The 23,856-nt window shown below is 42.3% G+C and overlaps 1 protein-coding gene across 1 annotated transcript in view; it reads left to right on the top strand.

The window, feature by feature from the left end:
* The window catches only part of LOC120555523 (protein TANC1-like), a 36,243-nt gene extending 12,557 nt beyond the window's left edge, over nt 1-23,686 (top strand). Inside the window, exons 8-29 of the mRNA XM_039794265.1 lie at nt 2,086-2,202; nt 2,402-2,692; nt 3,495-3,616; nt 7,837-8,068; nt 8,949-9,115; nt 10,793-11,101; nt 12,241-12,441; nt 12,683-12,786; nt 12,924-13,032; nt 13,455-13,577; nt 13,676-13,912; nt 14,188-14,397; nt 14,599-14,680; nt 16,105-16,238; nt 16,318-16,441; nt 17,535-17,710; nt 18,323-18,455; nt 19,561-19,590; nt 19,675-19,766; nt 19,890-20,036; nt 21,048-21,148; nt 21,309-23,686. Of these exons, the coding sequence (XP_039650199.1) occupies nt 2,086-2,202; nt 2,402-2,692; nt 3,495-3,616; nt 7,837-8,068; nt 8,949-9,115; nt 10,793-11,101; nt 12,241-12,441; nt 12,683-12,786; nt 12,924-13,032; nt 13,455-13,577; nt 13,676-13,912; nt 14,188-14,397; nt 14,599-14,680; nt 16,105-16,238; nt 16,318-16,441; nt 17,535-17,710; nt 18,323-18,455; nt 19,561-19,590; nt 19,675-19,766; nt 19,890-20,036; nt 21,048-21,148; nt 21,309-22,683 (4,616 nt within the window). The 3' untranslated portion in view covers nt 22,684-23,686. The remainder of the gene's footprint in view (nt 1-2,085; nt 2,203-2,401; nt 2,693-3,494; nt 3,617-7,836; nt 8,069-8,948; nt 9,116-10,792; nt 11,102-12,240; nt 12,442-12,682; nt 12,787-12,923; nt 13,033-13,454; nt 13,578-13,675; nt 13,913-14,187; nt 14,398-14,598; nt 14,681-16,104; nt 16,239-16,317; nt 16,442-17,534; nt 17,711-18,322; nt 18,456-19,560; nt 19,591-19,674; nt 19,767-19,889; nt 20,037-21,047; nt 21,149-21,308) is intronic.
* Nucleotides 23,687-23,856: the final 170 nt, after the last annotated feature.

Genomic DNA, 23,856 nt, shown 5'->3' with positions numbered 1-23,856 from the left:
TCACGTCTGAGTGTGGAGTGATTTGTCATGACGAAGGATGCTGAAGGACGTTGCTGGCCAGCATCTTCAGGCTGTGAGCGTAATTGCTGTTTTAAAGCTGTAAGATCAGAGATGTGTTGCAGCTCCCTCAGATGCTCTGACATTACCAATGACTGCATTTAACATGTACAGTATATGATTATAGTGTTGTGAGGTGAGGTCATCATCTGTCCAGGGCCTGGAATTTCTTGTCTACTGCCCGATTGACTGGTCTATATACTGTATTTTACAGATGAGTGCAAAGGGACTCAGGCCTTTTTTTTATCCCACTCTGGAGAGATTAGTGGCAGCAGTAATGCCAGATTTTCAGATTTTACATATCATTTCTTTTAATGTTACAGCAATAAATTAATGAAATGGACCGGTCTGTGATTTCCTATTGAAAACAAACTCTTAAAATAACAATAGCTTTTCTATCTGACTCATTTTTTCTATGCAGCTTGAGTCTTTTTTATTTTTTTAGTATTACTATATATTTTAGTACAAATGTTATTTACAATTCCATCACCTAAATGTAGATGTATCCTGCATTAAACACAACCCAATAACATGAATAAGAGCAAACCTAAATATTCAGAAAATCAATATCATACAACCCAATAAGCATACTTCATTTTGCAGTGGTTGTATGCCTAGATTGCCATGCCTAGAGTCATAAACAGCTTGGATTAGATTAGATTAAATTATCCATCATTTACAGAGAGAACGAGAACTTGGAACAGCCTAAGATTTAGACTAGAACAGAGGCTCTTAACCTTTTTTTCTGAGACAGATGAGCAGTTTAACCAAGAATGAAATGTTACTGTAGGAGCCTTAATGTGACGGTGCCCATGAATTAAACTACATTGAGGACAGAAAAATTGTAACACTCCCAAACATACTCACATGTTAGTTAGTCTCTGGAGTTTGAATTATAACCATTTTTGTTGCATTTTAAATCCATCTCTGTTTCGTCTCCCAGGTAAATCCTGGCAACGATTAAATAAAGGCAAAACCTGCCAAAACAACAATAAAAATGTTAAAAGTAAGATGTTACTTCAGTTGTTCAGTTTTGTTGAAATGACTATACTTTACTTGGTATATGAGAAATCTTCTATGGGCTGTTCAGGTGATAGAGTACTGAGCTGAGACATGTAGACATATGTTTGTAATATTTTGTCTATAACATATTTTGTCCACAAAACATTAGAAACTGTTTACAATACAGGGCAATCGAATACAAAACCACCAGAAAATACATACTCAAAAATGACAGTAGGGTGGAATCAACACCTCTCTGGCATAGTGTCAACATTACAAATTTGTAATGCATCGTTGGTATGACAGGAGTGTTGTTGGATGGATTGCATTTCAGTGTACAGGGCTTTCTGTTTTTTTGTCCCTCTGTGTTTTGCTGCTTAATGATATGCTGTAATTGGAGGAATATATTATTAATTTTAGCAGAAGACCAAATGTAAGAACCAGCTGATTACACAAAGCCTATTTCATTATTCTCCACAGCAGCATGGAATAAAGGCTCTGGTAAATGTCTTGAGAACTGCAGAAAGCAAACCAGGCTGACCTGTAAACTCTGTAGTGCGAGTGGGTGGATGGATAGGGGAATGTGGGAGTAAAAAACTCTTTTTGTTTCTTGCCTTTTTGCACGAAATTTGGGTTCTATGTGTCTTATTTGGTCATTAGAAGAATGCCTGTAATCCCGTGATTGAGAGCTGATACATTTTTGCGTCACAGCCAGCGATGTGTTTCCAGTGATCGTCACAGATTTGCTGTCCTGACAGAATAAAACATTTGGTCAATTCAGACCCGTGTTAGCTTGAGATTACAGGGCGTTAGATGAGTTGGTTGCTTTTCTTCCCCACTCTTTTCACTCCTCAGGGTCATTGAGCATTGAGAGCAACAACTGTTGTCTCACGTCTCCATGGATACAATAATTGACTCAAGCAATGAATTTGACACTTGTGTGGTATGCATGTGTATCTTTGCACATTTCCTGCATCTCTCTCTCTCACACTCTTTATTCATTCCCCACCCGCTCTCTTTTTAAAGCAACCAGCTCCACTCGACTGGACGATTTGAGTTATCTGGACAACCACAGGGCTGCTGGACACAGGAGCTCCGTCCGCAAACACAACACAGCTGGACGCACAAATGATGACTCCAAAGGTATTTTGTGACTTACCCTTGGGGTGAGATCAGTGTGTAAATATAGTTTGGTGCAAAAACATCTGTGGAACATGTACTCACTTCCCCAATGCCACTGCTTAAAATTGCATAGACATTCCTAAATAGCTTCGATACCACTCTCATACAGTATCTCACAAAAGTGAGTACACCCCTGACTGTTTCCTCTCACTCCATCCAGGGAGATTAGTGCCATTCAAACAAGCTGACATCATGCTAAAACCGCTGCTGTTTGAAGTCCCCGGCATCACCGCAGAGACACCTTTTGTTGGCCGGGATTGGCTCTTCACACGTCTGGAGGAGGTCCTGAGAAAAACAAGCAGCTGTGAGGGCCGCGGTGCCGTCATTGTGGGTAACGCAGGATCCGGCAAGACTGCTATCATCTGGCGGTTGGTGACGCTCAGCTGTCATGCCATGCACACGCCACAGGGAGGTCCCAGCATCCCTCACAGCCCCAGCACCTCCCCTAAATGTAATACTCCCATCTTCATTCAGAGCAGTGTAATTTGTTTTTGTGTGTATCTCAAAACATTAGTGAAAGAACACAGAAGAACGCTATAAGTTGAATTGATACATTTTCCAGTATGCTCCAGTAACGTCAGATTCGTGTCAGATGTTGGAGGAAAAATCACATTCTGTGAAGAGTTGGTAACTGGGTCACACACTTTTCTTTCAAGTTCTCCCCTGAGGTTTCTCTGCTGATTGCAGTTGTGTAAAGGGACTGCGATTGTTTTTTTTTTTCCTTATCGTGACTGGCACTGGAACAAACAGTCACACAAAAAATTTTGCGCGTTACACAATAAATGCATGTTGCATGCTGTTAATATTGTTTTCAACTTAAACGTGACACACTTGGAGTTATGAATAAGAACGACCAAAAATACAGATTTTTGTAAATCATCGCCCCTCAGCCTTTTCCTAAAATAGTGTTAACAAAAATAAAGGGAACCATGCATTTTGTTTTACATCATTGCTCCATTCATTGATATCTTTATGTTGTAATTTTGATTTAAATTTAACAGAGGGTATAGCGTGAGGTGTGCAGGAATCCAGACGTGTCATTCTGCACTCTTTGAAACAAACACTCTTGCAGACATCTTATGTGGTTTTGCTTAATGCCGTATAGTCTTGCTTACAGATGCACTAATTAGCCGCAGCAGTTTCATTGTCATTCTACTTTACTCCTTCCATTCCGGTGCTTACACCAGAGACTTCATGTAATAGGTATAAATGGCAGCTTTGCGTTTGTTGTTGTTGCCTTGCGCTGTGTTCAGGTGGGGATAAGCAGGGAAAAGCCGCCTCCAAACCAGCTGATTCCCAGCTTAACCAGAGTGCTGTTGCAGGAACAAGTGATGCAGCACAGAGGAAGGAGGTTGTCAGATGCCTAGCTGCCAAGGTACCTCAAAACACACATGCACACACATGTTTGTATTTCTATACATGTGAGGACCCTCAATCACAACTCTGAAAGCAGTAGTTTGGCATTTTGGTAAAAGCGTATTTGGTTTCTTGTGGAGAGTCAGATGAGAGGATCAATACCTCTCTCGTGTCTGTACCCTAAATATGAAGCTTAGGCCAGGAGATGGTTTGCTTCTCTCAAAATCTGTCTACCAACCTCAATACAGTTCAATAATTATCACATTTTATCTTGTTTATTTAATCTGTATAGTAACCAAGGTGTAATAACTTAAATTGTCAATGTTCCGGACTATTTCTCAGCCAGGAGCAGTTGACCGGCAACCACCAGAGACTCAAGTAAGTTAATGCTCGCTGGTAGCCTGGCTCCGTCCTCCTACGTACTTCCGCTTAATTTTCATTTCCCTTCAGTACTCCGTCTGGGTTTGCAGTATATTCGCGGGTTTTCTCCGGTCAAATTTTTACCGGTCCAATCAGCGAACAGAGGGAGAAGAGGGCTGAGAACGATGACGTCGAGGCCGTGCGCATCGCTTGAGTTGTAGTTCCCTAATGGCGGCAGAGAAAGATGCGAGGGAAGCCATTCGGTCCATTGTGGCAACGCTGCAGAATATCCAGAAGTTAAAGCCCAAGCAAGAACAATCTTTGCTGAATTTTCTTGGTTGCCACGATGTTGTGGTCCTCCTCCCACCTGGGTTCGGGAAAAGTTTGATTTTCCAGCTCGCTCCGTTAGTGGTGAAAGAGTTGGCTAAGGCGAACGCTAGCGATGCTAAGCCGACATCATGACCAAACTAGAGGATGTACACCCGACCCGAGCCCGACAGGACCCGATGGGACCCGACGGTACCTGCCGGGCCGGGTTCGGACAGATATTTAGAAATGATGTTCGGGTTCGGGTCGGGCTCTGTTACATCAGCGCGATAAGGCATTGAACATTTTAAATTTAAAACAGCTTATTATGTATGTAGCCAATGGGCCTGTTTCGCTTTGATGCAAAGGTTCGTTTTTCTGATTAAAATAAATTTAAAATATTACCCTAACATCCGTCTTCCTGTGTGCGGACACGTGCATATTAGGCTACATGTGCATGTGTCATTAGTATGAGGAAAAAAATGAGATTTTGACTGTGTCAGGCTCGGACGTAAATATCTTAATGCCTGTCGGGCTCGGGTCAGGACGCGGGCCGGGCTCGGACAGAAAAATGTGGCCCGATCTGCACTCGAAACCAAACGTTAGCAATAGTTATGGCAGATCCAGAGTGGCTCTGGGCAGATCCAAGAGCCACGAGCCAAGAGAGGAAGTTAACACTTGTCAATGGAGAGTGGCCAGACTCTCTGTACAAATGAAATGTACGAGAGTCTGGTAGGACCAGGCTAGCTCGCTGGGGCTTTAGCTTCATGTTTTAATGAACAGATACAGTATCTCACAAAAGTGAGTACACCCCTCACATTTTAGTAAATATTTCATTATAATTATGTAACTTTGCTACAATGTAAAGTATTAAGTGTACAGCTTGTATAACAGTGTAAATGTGCTGTCCCCTCAAAATAACTCAACACACAGCCATTAATGTCTAAACCGCTGGCAACAAAAGTGAGTACATCTCTATGTTAAATTCCCATAGAGGCAGGCAGATTTTTATTTTTAAAGGCCAGTTATTTCATGGATCCAGGATACTATACATCCTGATAAAGTTCCCTTGGCCTTTGGAATTAAAATAGCCCCACATCATCACATGCCCTTCACCATACCTAGAGATTGGCATGGGGTACTTTCCATATAATCATCTCTCAATGCAAATCAAACTAGCTATTATGCTAACCGACATAAAACCATGCCAATCTCTAGGTATGGTGAAGGCTATGTGATGATGTGGGGCTATTTTAATTCCAAAGGCCAAGGGAACTTTATCAGGATGCATAGTATCCTGGATTCATGAAATAACTGGCCTTTAAAAATAAAAATCTGCCTGCCTCAATGGGAATTTAACATAGGGGTGTACTCACTTTTGTTGCCAGTGGTTTAGACATTAATGGCTGTGTGTTGAGTTATTTTGGGGGTACAGCACATTTACACTGTTATACAAGCTGTAAACTTAATACTTTACACTGTAGCAAAGTGTAATTTCTTCAGTGTTGTCCCATTAAAAGATATAATGAAATATTTACTAAAATGTGAGGGGTGTATTCACTTTTGTGAGATACTGTATGAGAGTGGTATCGATCTTCACATCTAACTCTACACAAGAATGCAAATAAGTGTATTTCCCAAAATGTCTACTATTAAATGTAACTATTCCTTTAACCATCAGAACTACATGCCTTACCGCACCCCTGACTCTTAACTTAAACCTAATTTTAATGTTTAACCCAGAACCAAATATTTACCACCAAATATTTACAGTACTGACCAAAATGTCCAAAAAAACTCAGATTGGTCCTCATAAAGATACGAGTATAAGAGTATGTACATATATATGTATTTACACAACACACTTCTGTATGGTTCTTGTTATTTATGATGTTGCTGACTTACCTGCAGTTATAACATACAAATGAAGAAACTATATTGACATTATAGGAGTGCTTCTAGATTTAGATTCTTGTTATAGATGTGTTTTTCCTGCACCAAATTTGAAAGCACGGTAATATAATTCAGCATCATAAACAGTGCTGTACTGTAGGGAGCTATGCTTGTTACGAGCCTTCACAAAACACTGAAGAGGGATCAATTCAAAGAGATAAACACACATCAGGATTGTTACCGTTTAAAGAGCTATGGGGCTGCACATTTGTGAAAATTTGAATGTCATAGTTTTCTCCTCTCTTGTTGGGCACATGTAGAACATGCTGCTGATTGCATCATAAAGATGACATGGAAGCTTCTATATTTACTAACTTGGCCTCAATAAGAGTTTCCATGGGAACTAGTCAGACTACTTGTGATGGTGAGGATGTTTGCTCAAAAGTAAATCATTGATAATGTTCTACGTGGACCACTCCTGAGCAAGACAGGGACCTATCTAAGCCCTGTTAGTGAATACTTTTGGAAATGCAATTTTAATGCAAAAGTGCACTTACAGTTTACAGATAACTAATATCCCCCAGCAAGACAGTTGCCATTTATCTCAATGTTTTTGTATTTTTTGCTTTTGTGCAGTATGAGTCCTGTATTGCACAAATCACCCTTTTTAGTAGTGATATGTTTCATTTCTCAGACTCTTGTTTACCATGCAGCTTGCAACTATTTAGTGAATGTGTTATATATACTCTGCAGTAATATGTTGAATGAAGCTCTCGTTGTTGAGTTTCATGAAACTATGTTATCACTCAGCTACCCCTATGATTTCTGCAAATATGATTTCTGTGCTTATATCTATATCTATATATCTTGGTCTTATTTTATTGTAACCCTTATTGTTTATATATTCTGTGATACTATTCTTAGAGATTGTTTTTCGACTTTTTTTCTTGGGATATGAACAGAAAATCCGCTGTGAACAGTTACAAACAGCATCTGAATTTGTGCAGTAATATTTGTCCCCCCATGTTCATCAGATTGAGGCTTTTTCTTCCGTATCAAAGTAATTCAGGTGGTTGTTGTCTGTACAGTGCGAACAGAAACGGATTTAGCCAAAGCAGCATGACTTCTCATGATTCAGTAAACAAATAGGCTATAGGCTAAAAACACAGAGGTGTAAATAGTTTTATGTTCAATATTCAGACATTCCGCGAGGTTTACCTCATAGTATGATATTAAAGCCTGAAGTCAATTTCATTTTTATAGCCCAATATCACAAATCACAAATTTGCCTCAAGGGGAAATGCATGGCACAGTGCGTGACTGGACAGTCGACGAAAACTGACTGAAGTCTCAAAAGTGTATGCAAAATAGTCAAGAGAGCTTTTCAGATTTTTCTCAATTGCTTTCTCTTTTTTCATAGACACTTCAGACCAACTTCACATTCATGTGGGGTTCCTCCCATTTTATTATGAAAAATCATGCATTATGGCCCAACGAACACAATTCTGACTTTTCCCACTATTACAATGATTGTACACTATTATCCTGATCTATACATTTCCACCCGGACCATTTAAAGCTACACAGCTATAATTTAGACGAGTTTTTATTGTGAAATTAAACAGATACAGACAGCAGCTTTGCGTTTTCAGTGTTTCACCTGCCTCTTTCTTCTGTCAGGTGGTAGCCTATCATTTCTGCCAGGCTGACAACACCTACACCTGCCTGGTACCAGAGTTTGTGCACAGTGTCGCCGCCCTATTGGCCAGAGCGCCACAGCTCGCCCCGTACAGGGAGCTGCTGGTACAAGAGCCTCACCTACAAAACACACTCAGCCTGCGATCCTGCGTTCAAGACCCCATTGCTGCCTTCCGAAAGGGCATCCTGGAGCCCATAGCCAGCCTGCGCAAGGGTAATGAAGTCTACATACACACACACACACACACACACACACACACACACACACACACACACACACACACACACACACACTTTAAGACAAATGTAATATTCAAGTTTAAATTAAAGTTTTTTAAATTTTAAAATCGTATCAGTTTTAAGGTGGAAAACTGTCTGCTTCCCTCACCATGCAATTAGGGAGCCTACTACCATCTCCTGTGTGAAATAGCCTATTAATGACTCAATGATGGGCCGATAGATTATTTCCTTAGTTGAGGTCAACGATTTGAAACAGTGTAGAGTGTGAAACAGATGTTAGGTCATTTACATTTGGACACGATGAGTGTTATTTTTGCCCTGGTGAATCATCAGCATCCCACCGGATTTCAAGGTCTCAAAATACTGTGGCGAGGCTGTGAATGTTACGGGAGTATTAGCCCCCTCAGTTTCTCATGATACAGTCGGTTAACTAGATTGATGTGTTATTATGGCCAGGCCCTCCACAGTCCGAGAAGAGGAGTGTTTTGTCTACTCCATCACTATTAAGCAGGTTAGAAAAAAAAATGGAGAGCCCTTGTGCCTGAGTGTATGAATCCTCACAGGCTTGCAGGGATGCATTGACTGCTTAGATTATGTGAAACATGATGGATATGTCCTGTTTCAAGATAATACACAACAATGGCCTCTGGTCCCTTTCCGCCAAATATAATCAATATTAGCAGTTGGTCCTTTTCTCAACATATCCTGTGCTGGAAAACAAAGATGCACAAATTTTTTTTGCCATAAAAGGATTTTGATGAAACTATCATACCATCTGTGCTCTTTGCCAGGCTAATTTAATATATCTGGTCTTTTAATGTGCTTCTTTTTTTTCTATCTCTTGCTTTATTTAGAGCGCAGACTACCTGAAGAAGACTACATCATATTGGTCGACAGCCTTAATGAGGCAGAATTCCATAAACCAGACTATGGGGACACCATTGCCACTTTCATTACCAAAATAATCTCAAAATTTCCCATCTGGCTGAAGTTGGTGGTCACGGTCAGGACAGGCCTGTTGGTGAGTGAGATTATTAATATTACAGCATTACAGTGATCTCTGAACAACAGCACAACTGTGTCAAAGGGTCGCTTCACCCAAATTACATATTACATATAATTACATAACATATTTTCTCACTTAACTCTAGAGGTGTGGTCTATGGGGAACACATTTTGGGGGGCGCAAGGGAATTTTTTGTTGCAGTCCCGCTGTTGGCAAATTGGCAGCAAGCCAGACTGGGGCCACCATAGCCATCGTTTAAATATATCCATAAGTGTACACCCCACCTCTTACCCAAAGTTAGCTGCGATAGCCTCCAGCCCCCGCGACACTGCTAAGAATAAGAGGGTAATAGATCATAGATGTGTATTTCCAGATAAATTGTCACGGTAAGATCTCACTGTGAACAGTTTTCAGTGGAACTGCTTTCTACCAAAATAAATTGTGCATTATATAGCTGTTGAAAGGTCTGTGGATTATTAGGAGTAACAACAATGCTGTTTGTGGAAAAATATGTTGTTTTTTAATTTGAATGCTCTTTAAATGCCACAAATTAAATTCCATTCATCTCTCTTGTATCGGGATTTACAGTAGACTTGAAGTGTTTGGAGGCTCCTCTTCTTTTTTGCACCCTGTTTTTGCCCATCCAGCACCTAGCAGAGCCTTAATGCCAGGTGAGCACTGGGCACTTTATGGGATATAGGAAGAAATCTGAAAATAAGATTTTGTATTTTTACTTTTTGTTTCCCCTTGCCTCCTCACATTATCCAAATCATAGACATGCCCACACCTTGTAGTTTGATGTTGTGCTTTTACTGCCATGGTATAGACTCTCTGTCTTTTTGCACAGTCGCTCTCTCTAGTCTGATGTATTTTCTCAATCCGGTTGGTAATCCCACCAAACAGCAGGCGCATCTGTCCAATGCGAAAGCCAAGCCTCAAAATGCTGCATGGATTATGCCCTGAATAGATGGTAATACTACTGGGAGTCTGCCGGGAGTCTGGAGCTTGACAGCCAGCCAGCCGGTTACATAATTTGATTAGTGTTTGGGAAATACACCAAATACATTTGGGGTCATTTTTTTCATGATACATGTGAAGTCAGCAAGCATTAAATACAGAAATTTAAAGATGAAGAGTACAGCTATTATTTCACCCTCCCAGTATCCTGATTGGATCATAATTCACTCTTTCCTTTTTTACCAGCCATTTCACAGGAACTCTTGTATAACACCCTGGATATTTCACAAATGGTTGGGAAAGGGTTAAGTGGAGCACGGTCCACAACCACAAGTCAATTACTTGTCCTTGAACCAAAATGTCATTCTTCGTTAATGAGGAACTGAGCTGCAATAACATGGATTTTTGTTTTAAATCAGTCATAGCTGGTTTTGGCCGGTGTTGAGCAGTTGAGGATGGCGAGAGAGGAGATGAAATGTGACTCTGAGAGATGCCTGTGAGCAATGTTGGAGCTTCAGTCATTGTCACACTATTTACTGTACTGTATCCCATGGCTCTGTGTGAGTCAGAGGCAACAGCGTCTGACGAATGGGTCTTGATTTTGGTGCTTTTAATTTGTCCTTAGCTAATGCGCCAAAGACATACTATTTTTTAAATACTGAGGTGCTTGTGCCTGTGTGTGGAATCTGTTTTTACCAACAAGCACCCATCATTTATTAATTTTCTTATCTGCAGGAAATCACTACACTTCTTCCCTTCTCTGGCATCTCTCTGGACATCCTGCCAGACAGCAGTGATCTGGGAGCTGACCTGAGTGACTACATCCATCACCGGGTCAGCAGCAGCACCCAGGTCGCCGCTAACGTCACCACACCCACAGGCTCGGCCCCTGATCAGCTGCTCCTCAGCAAGTTCAGCAGCCACCTGTCAACACGGAGCAACGGCTCCATCCTCTACCTTCAGCTGACCCTGGATCTGTTTCACAAGGGGCACCTGGCTCTGAAAGGTGGAAACTACCTGGTGGTGCCTGTGTCGCTGTCAGAGGTCAGACATGTAAAACGTTGATTCCCAACAAGCAAGAGGTATTTGTTCCCAAGGGGTGCAGTTGCCAGAGATACGTAGAAAGATTGTTGATGAGCTCAGCGAATTTGAAAAGACAGCTGGAAATTATACTTTGATTAGAGAAAACTACATTTCATTAAGTTATCAGTTCACTTATTATGTAAATTACAGTGTTTAATCCTCAACAGCAAAAAAAGACACATTTTACTCGTGACTGTATTTTCTGGACCCACCCTCCTCCTCCTCCTCCTCCTCCTCCTCCTCCCTCCTCCTCCTCCTCCCTCCTCCTCCTCCTCCTCATCTGGTCAAGTTCACAGTCACACTTAACACTTGTCAGTCATCCCGGTGAGCTGTCTGCCGTGAATGGCATCTCGCCTGAAGCTGAAGCAATTAATGTCCATAAAATCCGCACACAAGGTACACAGGCAACAGCCATCGTTAAGACATGTTTTTCACAAAAATGAGAAAAATGTGTACTTGCGTGCTAGTCAGATCAATAAAAGATAAAAAAGACAGGATCAAAGACTTTATACAAAGTGCCAAAAATAGTCCACAGTGACCAAAGTAAATGACAGACGCATTTTTAATATTGCATAATCATCATTGCAAAATAGGACAACAGATGACAAAGTTTGTTATTATACACACAACAGCCTAAAAATTTGATGATTTAATGATTTGATTATAGGTGTGGAAAAGCATGCATAAAAGTGTGCTAAAGATGTGTAAGCCAGTAACAAGCAAGGCAGCAACAGTTAAATACGACAGTTTGTGTAGAAGTATAATGTGGATCATTTAGTAGACTTAACTATTAGAACTAGTTTCAAAGATGACCCAAAACTATTCCATACCAGAAATATGGTGAAAGGATTTGTGTATTGCACATTTAGCTTTGCTCTTGTACTGTTTTTTTTTTTTAATTGTTGTTATTTTCATAATTTACGTGTTTCCCTTCAGGATGTTGCACATGAGCTTTGTTGTTAATACTCAAATGATCCATGTTCCACAATAGCTTCTATTATTTCCTTTTTGCAGTGTATGGTTTCATTAGTCAAGATAATGCAAGATATATCCGCCTGGCGCCCACACACAACATCATTAACCTTATGAATATCTGTTAGGTGTACCTGCTGATGTGTCACGTGAGCTTTCCGGATAAAGAGGTCTTTGAACGGGTACTTCCGGTGCTAAATGTGGCACTGGCGTCTCTGCACCCACTGACTGATGAACAAATGTTCAGGGCGCTGAATGCAGGCAGTGTGAGGGGGGAGCTGGAGTGGAAAGACTTCCAGCTGAGATTAGACAGCCTGGCTGGATTTATGGTAAGACTCTTGATATCACTGCATGGACGGGTACATAATGATTCAAGCTTTTGTTTTGAAGATTCAGATGTTGTGTTTGTACATGCTTTTCATTTACATCTAGGAATTTAGATGTAGTTTAGGATAATTTACAGTATCAGGGACAACCTATCTCGTGTGTGGGTGTGGGGGGTGGGGGTGATCATGTCAATTGATTGTACCTTTAGATTTAAGACATCTTCTGTATCATTTGTGTTTGTAGGTGAGACGTAGGGATGGCACCCGGATGCTGTGTCATCCCTCCTTCAGAGAGTGGCTGGTTTGGAGAGCAGATGGAGAGAGCAGTGACTTTCTCTGTGAACCTAGGTGAGATTAAAAGTCAAAGGTCACGCAGCAGGAAATTATTAAGATGCATACTATAAATCAGTTGTGTATACACCAAGAAAAAGGAGAGTAGAACTTAGGCCATTTCTGATTAATAAGTACAATACACATGTTTGCAGGAGTGGCCACGCTCTCCTGGCCTTCATGTTCTCCAGACAGGAGGGCAAACTGAACCGGCAGCAGACAATGGAGCTGGGACACCACATCCTCAAGGCTCACATATTCAAGGTAACCTGGATTACTATGTACAATAGTATGTACTATGACTATGTATATAACTGGTTTATGACTAGAACTGATTGTACCGCATCCCTTCTGAATTACCTCGTTACCCAAAGGATTCACGTAAACAAGTGTATTATTGCAAAGAAACACACAAAGACGCACACAAACAAGAGTGAACCCCTGTGCTTACCATCACCCACACACATTAGCACCGCCCCACACACATCAGCACCGCTCATATCCACAACACACTCATGGTACAGTGATTATTGTACTGTTTGCACGCAAGGCTTGCACTCTGTACATACCGCTTTACTCCTGGGACACAATTCAAATTCTGCGTCACAGATCTCATCTGAGCAAACTTAAGCTCTCTCTTTCTTTGTTGCTCTCTATCTTTCTGTGTCTCTATCACACACTCACAGGGTCTGAGTAAGAAGACAGGTGTGTCCTCCAGCGTTCTTCAGGCAATGTGGGTGAACTGCAGTACAGACAGTCTGTCCGCTGCGCTGGCCTCCCTGAGGAACCTATATACACCTAACATCAAGGTGACATACATCTGCTCTACATTAAAAAAGTACTCATACACCCAAATGCATCTTACATACAGAGATACTGTACACTATTCATGTTTTTCATCCTGCAGGTAAGTCGTCTGTTAATGCTAGGTGGCGCTAGCGTGACCTGGTGTACAGAGGTGGTTGGACATGCCCCAATTCTGGCCGTCCACGCCCACCTGGGGCATGTGGAGATGGTAGCTCTGCTGCTTGAAATGGGCGCGCCAGTAGATGGGACTACTGACAGTGGCATGACGCCCCTCTGTCTGGCCGTCGCTGCAGGACACGTCGACATCGTCAGCCTGCTCTGCAAAAAAGGGGCCAAGGTCAGTGTCACTTCTGTGCAAAGAGGAAGAGAGACAAATATGGGTTTGGAGTGTGTGACTACCATAATTGCCACGGATAAATGTGATTTCAATCTGTGACGGAACACTTTGTCTCTCAGTACCTTTACACCAGTGGTATCCTGAACAATCCTGGTTTTACATTCACCACAGTCTCCGGATCTATTCTGGGAGACAGATGACATAAACAGGCCTGATCTAGGCCAGCCTATTACAGGAAACCTGTTGTAAGTCATCTGTATACCCCTTTACGCCAGGTGGGCCTTGCTGATAAGACTAGCCAGTGTGCGCTGGTCCATGCTGGGCTGAAGGGCCATGCAGAAATCATCAACATCTTGCTGGGCCAGGATTGGGGAGCAGATATCCCCACTGACCCACAGCAGCACCACAGCAATGAAACTGTGACTGGGAAAACACAGGCAGCACAGCAGGCGATTACAGCCGCAGCTAGTGTGGGACACACACAGGTACGTATCAGATCAAGGTCCCTGTGACAAAACACTCTGCTGAAATACCTTTTTTTATGTAGAGCGTGGTGCCTGTCCTTGCTTGATGTAGAGGATATATTAGATACAGTTGGCTGTGGTCAAGGTCTGTAAGTGCTTTGGTTTTCTTTCTGCACAGCAAGCCAGCAATACAGAGAACTGTAAAATTATGTTTTCCTGCAGGTGGTGAAGAACTTGCTGGACTTGAAAGATGAACAGCTGGCAGTGCAGATGGACGCTCACGACTCTCTCTGGGGAGAAACGGGTGCATTTCTCCTATCAGTCAGATACATTTAGCTTTCTCACCTCTTTCTGTCCATCAGTGTGGATCTACTGTAGAGTCATGCTCAATGGCTTAAAGGTTGCATTTTTAGGCACATTCTAGCGTTCTGTGCAATGAATAAATATTAAACAGCTAACTTCCCTGTATATGGATGCACAGGGAGCTCCTTAAATAGAGCTGCACGAGTATTAGATACCCACTTACTGGTTTCAGTATTATGATTTTAGGATGTTCTGGTTGATATCAAAAAATCAATTTGATTTTAAATAGTTTTATTTATTTTTTTGGCAGAAATGGAGCATCACATTTATCACACAGAACATCTCATCCAGCCACATTTGTAGCATCTAAAAAGCAGCTTTTATTCAATTGTAATACTTTTACCTCTGATGTGATAGTGCAGCCTGCAGAATTCTGTTAGGTTCATTTCCTGAATGTATGTCTGATGAAGCCTGTATCTCTGCCTACAGCACCATTAGAGTATAATTCTATTACACAGTCCCCTCCAGTGCTGAGATAGAAAAAGTCAGAGCATGAAATAGCCTCTGAAACATTCACCTTTGCATGTACACTACTAGTTGTTGTATGTTTTTGTTTATTGTTAGAATCAGTGGATTACAGTCCATTTGCACAGAGAAAAATGACCAGTCAAGGATACAAGTCTGATTACTTAACCAGGGATTTGTACTTCTTTGGGAATTACAATTACCCAAGACAATTGTGCCTAGAGTGTATCATATCTTTTGAATATTCTCTTAAATAAGAAAATCATTTTCGCTGGTTCAGTTTGCTTACTTAAAGCAGCAGCTTCACTAACCCTGTTACTATTTTGTACAGCTGCACAAAGTCACCTTTAACAAAGACCAACAAAGACATTTTTGTATTTTCTTTGTCTTATATACGACAATAACTTATCTTTAAAGGCGGTAATATACAATTGATTTGTTCACTGAAGCATGAGGTCACATGAAACATTATGTCATTTATCAAGGGTACTTGGAGGTTAGAGAATGGCATTAATAGCTTGCCTCTACCCCCAGCTCCTCGCGTGCTAAAAAAATGCCCATCGTTTGTCAAAGTAACACTGGCTGGTTAAGGAGGGTGCATGTTATTTAGCGTGTAGAGTTATGGTTGGAAACTTTGTTTCTTTTGTTGATGCTCTTGTTGAAGAGGAGGAACAAGATGCAGAAAATGCAGCTGTCTTTGAATGATGACTCTAGACTTGACTTGTCTAGATGTGTATTAAAACAGAAAATATAACACCTGTGCTGGAATCAAATAGATTATAGAAATAACCAACCATGTTTTTCTCTCTTTCACTCCTGCTCCTATCGCTCTCCTAAATGTATCAATTACATATTCATCTCCGCCTCGTCGTCTCATCTCTATGCCGACCACTCTGTCAGTGCTGAGCGCGGCAGCAGGAAGAGGGAGGATGGAGGTGTGCGCGTTCCTCCTGGAGCGGGGGGCAGGGCTGGAGATACCCAACCGCAGGGGGATGGTCCCGCTGCTTAGTGCCACCAAACATGGACACACACAGGTCTGGTCACTGGCAGAGCAATTTCTTCATTTAACCAGTTCTGTCCTTTTTCTCATAATACTTGTCCTTCCTTCTCCAGATTGTAGAGTTGCTGCTAAAGCAAGGTGCCGATATTAATGCCACCGAAAAGCAGGGTCGCAATGCACTGATGCTGGCTGCCTCTGAGGGCCACGTGAGCACTGTTGAACTCCTGCTGTCAAAGGGTGAGAGTCCTCACACCTTCCAAGCTAATATCTTAAAGTGCTCATATTATGCTCATTTTCAGGTTCATAATTGTATTTAGAGGTTGTACCAGAATAGGTGTGCATGGTTTAATTTTCAAAAAACACAATTTTTGTGTTGTACTGCACATTGCTGCAGCTCCTCTTTTCACCCTGTGTGTTGAGCTCTCTGTTTTAGCTACCGAGTGAGGCATCACACTACATTCCATCTTTGTTGGGAGTCAAAGCCTTTTTATAGTTGTGCGTAAAATCGACGGCGCAGGGACCGGCGTAGACGCAGAGTGGTCTGCGTCTACGCCGTAGCCTGACGTGCACCTCTTGAAAAATGTAACTACACGTCACCGCGACGCACATCACTCGGCCGTGGCTTGGTAGCGTTGCATTTCCCCCGGCTCATTTCCTGGTTCTCCTTCTCCATAAACAACATGAAATCAAGGAAAGGGTTAACTTTTCCTGCTACAGATTTCCCACCTTGGTCAGAAAACACAGGGGAGACACTTTGTTTCTCTCACTATGACTCTAGAGTCGCTACTCACTCTGGAGGAAATCACTGTCACTCTCTCATTTCTCCCTCTACCACACACTCCCCACACACACATACACACGCCGGCTCAACGCACACACCAGCGCACAAGTATAAACATCAGGCCACTTACGTAGGCTACGGCGAAAGCTCTGCGTGGAGTCTCTGCAGAACTGTAGAACAAGCTTCACACATGCGCAGTAGCTAGGTAAGGACTACTAGCCAGTCAGAAGCAGAGTATGAGGGCATGCCACGCTAGCAGCTAGGCGAGCATTATAAAGTGTGTTACAAAAGTGATGCACGTTCGTCACGGAAGTAAAGGCTGGACTACAACAGAGCTGTTTGGAGCAGTTTGTGAACAGTGTTTTCTGTTGGAGATGGTAAGTCCCTTTGGGGTGGACTTTGGGCTTTTTCACTTTGTAAACCTATTACATGCACAAAAAGATATAACACAATAGAGGAAAGGGAAAAAGCCAAAAAGCATAATTTGAGCACTTTAATATGTTTTGTACATGAACTGCAGAACAACCTTTGCTTTGTTTGTGGTCCCAGGTGCCTCTCTCTCCTCTGCCGATCAGGATGGGCTGACTGCACTTAGCTGGGCCTGTATGAAGGGCCAGAAAGATGCAGTGCAGCTTCTGGCAGAGGCAGGCGCAGACCTGAACCAACCAGACAGACAGGGACGGACTCCTCTTGACCTCTCTGCCCTTAACGGGGATGCAGATACAGTGGGTTTCATGCTGTTGTTTAGATGGTAGCATGTTGTTTTTTTAAGAGGTCTGTCTTTATTTGAAACACTTTTGTTTGCATTTACTTGTAAATATTCCTCACCAAAAAGTTTTCTTTTTTCCCTGCGTTTGGGATGCAGTTTATAGATCTTGGTGGAGAAGTGTATACTTCTACAAAAAGTTGCATAACATTATAACATACAAATGCAAATATAAAATACATAATCATCCACACTAGCATCAACATAGCTATTTTAGACAAATTAACTAAATCATAATTACTAAAATCACGATTATAATCATTTCCCCTGCAACACAGGACGTACATTTGCAATCACAGTTCATGTGGAGTAAAAAAAAGCATTTTGATTCTCATTCATGTAATCTATTAATCAGCAGGAGAATAATCAAAACTATCTGAGGTTCAAAAACTTTCCAAAAACATCAGGATATAAAGGGGCAGGCAGCTCTGTTGCTAATGTCAGCTAATGTAATAAGGCATACTGTGTGTAATCAACCAAATTATGGAAATATCTAACAATCCTTTTCATTGCTAGAATCTTGAATTGAACAATAAAAATGAAAGGTTGTTGTTATTCTATGCACATCCAGGTGCATTGCCTGGTGGAACATGGAGCGGTGCTGGAGAGAGCCGACAACAACAGTACCAGAGGTTCAGATCGGACGACTGGCTGCCAGAATCCGACTCTGGTGGCTTCGGTGCTTAAGAAAGGATCCAAGATGGGTATAACCACCATGCTTACCATAACCGCCCTGTAGTAAATCTCACCTCTAGGAATTTTATGTTAGGGCTGCAACTAACGATTATTTTCATTGTTGATTATTATGTCGATTATTTTTTATAGATTAATCGATTGAATGTTTGGTCTATAAAATGTCAGAAATGGTGAAAAATGTGGATCAGTGTCTCCCAAAAAGCCCAAGATGACGTCCCCAAATGTCTTGTTTTGTCCACAACTCAAAGATATTCAGTTTACTGTCATAGAAGAGTGAAGAAACCAAATTTAGCAAGCTTAAACATACATTGTGTAATTTTTTTAGTTGATTCTTAGCAAAAACCCCTTTGTTCTTTCACAAATATGTACTCATTCACGTGTAATTACTTCCACCAACTAATCAAACTATTCTCGTAAGCGTAGAATTCGCCACAGGCAAAGCAACAAGACCAAAGTTAATATTGGAGTGGCTAGAACAGCTGCGTGTAAACAATGGACATACAAATTTCGGGTTCGGCCACCGTAGGAGTTAGAACGTGCTCGGAATGGGAGGGGCTAGAAAGTAATATTCAGTTGGTTGTCATACACAATTTCACCACTAGATGGGAGACACTCTTACACAATGTAGCTTTAAGAATTTAGTTTTTTTTTTCTTAGAAAATTACTCAAATCGATTAATCGATTTTGAAAATAGTTGGCAATTAATTTAATAGTTGACAACTAATTTGATTCATCTTTGCAGCTCTATTCTATAGTCAAAACTAAATGTAATATTATACGACACAGTTAAACAGCTCCTATAACTGCAGTTCAGCCTCTAAAATGAGCATAAAGTTGAATCAACACCTCTCTGGCTAAACTCGCTACTCAAGAGTGTAGAGTTCATATTTGTATTTTACTTACTACTTGTATCAACCAATCAATAAGGACTTACTTAGATAGATTTGTATGATGTGCAATATTTTAGCACCTGCATGCTCTGCATTTATATCACTTTATATTTCCATGCAGTATAGTGTTACTCTCTATTCTGCAGCAGCTGCAGTTTTACATCCACTTCTCCAACTCTCTCTTCACCTCTCTCTTTCTCTGTCCTGGGTTGCTCTCCGAAAGGCTACAAAACGGCTCCACACGATCGATCAGGTACATGATTTATGCAAGACACAAAGTAAAAGAGACATGGCGAGACAGATAATAGAAAGATAAATATATGTACCACTCCAACAGGTCATGCTACGTGGGCTATGGCTTCCTCCAAACCAGACATTCTCCTCATCCTGCTGCAGAAGCTGATGGAGGAAGGGAACATGCTTTACAAGGTATGTTATGGTGAATGTTATAGGAGGTGTGCTGTGAGGGGTGTGGCAAACCTTTTTTTTTTTTTTTAATTAGACTTCAAACAAAGTGTTTTTTTTCTCCCCCTCTCCCTGTGTGTTTCTCAGAAGGGACGTATGAAGGAGGCAGGCCAGCGTTATCAGTATGCCCTGAGGAAGCTACCTCGTGAGGGGCAAGGAGAGGAGCTGAAAGGGCTCAAAGACCTGCGGGTCTCCCTCTTTCTAAACCTATCCCGCTGCCGCAGGAAAACCAATGTAAGGCCCACAGCTGTAACAAACCGCTCATGCACTATTTAACACAGGCAGGTTTATTAGACGCTGAGGGGATGGCAGGAGGCTGGCAAGGCAAGGTAGATGCTTCCTTAAGATATATAATTTATCTGTATCAACATAAAAAGATCATGTCAGCACCGGTCCTGCTCACTGTAAAAAATATCTCTGCTTTTCAGATCTAATTTCAAGTCCCCCTGGTAAACAGAATGTACGTGTAAGACCTGGAAGCAGGTGCTGACATAATGAATAACTGCGTGCCGTTAGTGTAGAGATAGATGTGTGTGGCCCGCAGCCAGGTTTGGAACCCACCCTGGTGATGACAGACGTCCTAACAGACTGTGTAAAAATGCCATCCTTAGGGTCACTGTGGCCGATGAATAATGGAGCAGATAATGTGATGTGATAAGGTCACTCTCTGGCAGGCCGAGCGCACTCTCTTTCTCTGTGTCTCAACAGGAGGTTATTTACAGTGGCCGCGCGAGTGGGCTGGCCAAATCCACGTATAATATCAGAATGCATGCAGTAAGGGCCAGCAGAGAGACTACACGATACCATCATTAAACATTGAACAGCACATCATCACAATCTCACATTCAAGGCTGCCATTTTGACCTCACTCTCAAGGGCAGAATCACAATGCGTTTGTGTCATTAAATATTCAACTGAGAGTGATGATGAGAGCAGTAAAAACAAGCAGCTCCGTGTCTGTTTCTCTCCCTCCGTTCCTGTTCCTGGTCAATAAAAATGACTGCAGCGTGACTTCTGTTTCATTAAACGGGCTTCGATTTTCAGATCCGTGTAATGAACGGGCAAACACAAACACTATTTTTATTGGAATGGCCTCTGCATATTTCTGCAAAACAAACACTTTCCAGTCTAGCCACTTATACACACAGCTGATCATACAGTGGGTTTGTTTGTTATCTGTGCTGTGTCTAATATTTAAAATTGTAATTAAAATACTAAATGCACTTGTCTTATCTGAAAACACAGGATTTTGGCATAGCTGAAGAGTTTGCAACAAAAGCCCTGGAACTCAAACCCAGGTCTTATGAAGCGTATTATGCCAGAGCGCGTGCCAAGAGGAGTAGCAGGTACAGCCATATTAGCCAAGTATATTATTTCAAAGCAGTATCATGTTTGCTCAATGTAATTCTTGCGAGAAACGTCAATTCACCGGGATGCTACGTCTCTGTTGCACCGTAAATTGAGCATTTTTAACATTGCTTTGTTCATTTTCTCTGTCCTCCCCAGGCAGTTTGCTGCAGCGCTGGCAGACCTCCACGAAGCAGCACGACTCTCCCCGTCCAACCGGGAGATCCGGCGCCTGCTGGTCCGGGTAGAGGAGGAATGCAAACATCATCAGAAGGCATCCATCAACAACATGGCACAGGGTTACAACAGGGACCCACACACCCACCACCATCAAGCCGCAGAGGAGGAGGTCGACATCTATTCACAGGGAAGTCTAGAGAGGCAAGTCCCCGCAGAGCACACTGATGTAGAGAAGGAGGAAGAGAAGGAGGAAGGCGAGGAGGCGAGCCTGCAGTGTGGGAAAAGTCCAGAATTTTGGCCTCTGAATCCGTACGGTCCAAACAGGACTCTCCCTGGAGGTTTGGCCTTTGGTCCAACAGATCAGTTGCCATGTTTCCCACAAGAGGAATATGTGCAGAACCAACTGTTTGTGGACATGCCCGAGTCTGTTCCTGTGATCAACAGGCAGACCCAGAACCAGGGACTCAGCAGGACTCATCACCACTGCCACTCCCTCCAGTCAGGGAGCAGAGTTGGGGGCAGGCCTCTCTCTCTGTGTGGCCCCTCCAGTCCTCTGCCAGGCAGACACATCTCCACCTCCCTAAGGCCTGCACCGGTGCTGGGTATTGACATCGGCCATGGATTAGCCAACGAACACTCTGGACACAGCCCGACTGAGCTCTATCACCCCATGTCCCCTAACAGCTCCTCCCCACCTGGGCCACTCCAGATGTACCAGCCCCGACCCTCCGGCTTCTCCCGGGGCTCCGAGAGACTCTCCAGCCACTCTGGGGCTCTGGATGGCCTGGCTCTCGCTCTGGGGTCTGGTATGGAGGTTAGGAGGGAGGGTGGTGGAGGAGGAGGAGGAACAGCAGGCTCAAGGGGCTCCAGCTCCAGTCAGGCCTCCAGTGGGAACCTGTCAGACGGCGGCAGGCAGCAGGTGCCGGACGCCCCGTGCCCCATCAAGAGCAGCGGTAGCTTCAAGTCCAAACCAGAGCTAAAGCCCCGACCCTTCATGGGAGTAATGGACAAATCAGTGCGAGTCCAGGGCCAGCAGACCTCCGGCCTGAGCCGACAGGGACAGGGAGGAGGGCTGGAGAGTTTCAGTATGTCAGTAATGGAGTTTCAAGGGCTAAACAATGAATTCAAATGCCCGTCATTCCAGGAGCAGCTTTCTGTAAGTCAGGCCAACAGCCAGCAGCAGGGCCGGGAGTTTGGAGAGCGGCTCCACCAGCGAGAGGCTAGAGGCAACGCGTCCTCCCAGCTACGCTTCCCTGACGGGAGGCACAGACAGGCGAGTCTAACGAGAGACAACCCGGCTCTGCACATGGCTCCGATCAAACCCAAGCGCTCATTTATAGAGTCCAACGTCTGAATATATTACTTTATAAAAGCACAGACACAGGCTGTTTTCAAGAAACTATGTCCCACATAAGGTAGCAAGGGAGACTGGTTTGAGAACAGCTCCCTTCCCTGAGCCTGTTTTGTAGAGTTATGCTGCTGCACTGCATTTACAATCTAGAACCAGTGTTCAACTCAGGCTACTATGCTTTTGCTTACATGTCTACAGCTACACTAGTGTATTGAAGAAAACCAGACATACCTTAAGTAGGGATTTCAAAAAATGAGTAGAATATTGTCTCAACTTTTAATTTATTATAACAAATATAGAAATCAGAGAAAGCTTTGTGCACAAATATAAAAAACCTCATGCTATTAGTTGCTGGATATGACCATTTCTATTGTCAAGTGTCTTTTAAAAAACATTTATATTTGTACGGTGTACACTATATTTGCAGATTATATATTTCCCTGTAAGTGGTTATCTGTCTGCATTACAGGCTTCAAAAGAAATTACTTTGTGTGCTTGAGATTCTTTTTCTTGGTACAATTTGATTAAAAAAGGAGCTGTACATGACATTGTTGGAAAACTTCTTATCATAATCTAATATTGAATTGATTGCTTCAATACTTACAGTATATGCTATTTATTTTTGCATAGCAGAGAACATATTCATATGAAATGTTTACTGGTTTGTTTGGAGAGCGAGAGAGAGACAGAGAGAGACACGGAGAGAGCTTTTATACAAGCAGCAGTTGAGGATAGAAAATCTTAAGAGACTTCGTACTTTGCTGTATGTCCATAGTTGTCATATACCCTTTTCAGAGTCATACTACAGATTACAGAATGTTGCCACATTATTATTGTGGTATAATAAAATATTAATGGGTACCACATTTCTACATCTACTTCTTTCACTGTATAATCCATAAAATGTTGCCTAAGCTGTGTATGGATGGATAAAAGGATTCACAGTACAACCTAACTCTAAACTGACATTTAACCACGCCATCAGAATAAAGTACTTGTATAAAAATGTGGACATTGCCATTTCTTAATATTGCGGAAAAGTCTTCATTACTGTCATCAAATGCTGCATGTAAGCTTGCAAAGGGTAAACCCTAAACTACTTTGGTCAATCACTATTCCGATTTGTAATAAGCAAGGTCCTGCAATGACAAGCAAAAAAAACGCATATATGTAATG

This window comes from Perca fluviatilis, chromosome 3, assembly GCF_010015445.1.
Source record: "Perca fluviatilis chromosome 3, GENO_Pfluv_1.0, whole genome shotgun sequence".
Lineage (NCBI taxonomy): Eukaryota > Metazoa > Chordata > Actinopteri > Perciformes > Percidae > Perca > Perca fluviatilis.
Note: the sequence above shows the minus strand (reverse complement) of the source record. Positions and strands in the feature narration are given on the sequence as shown.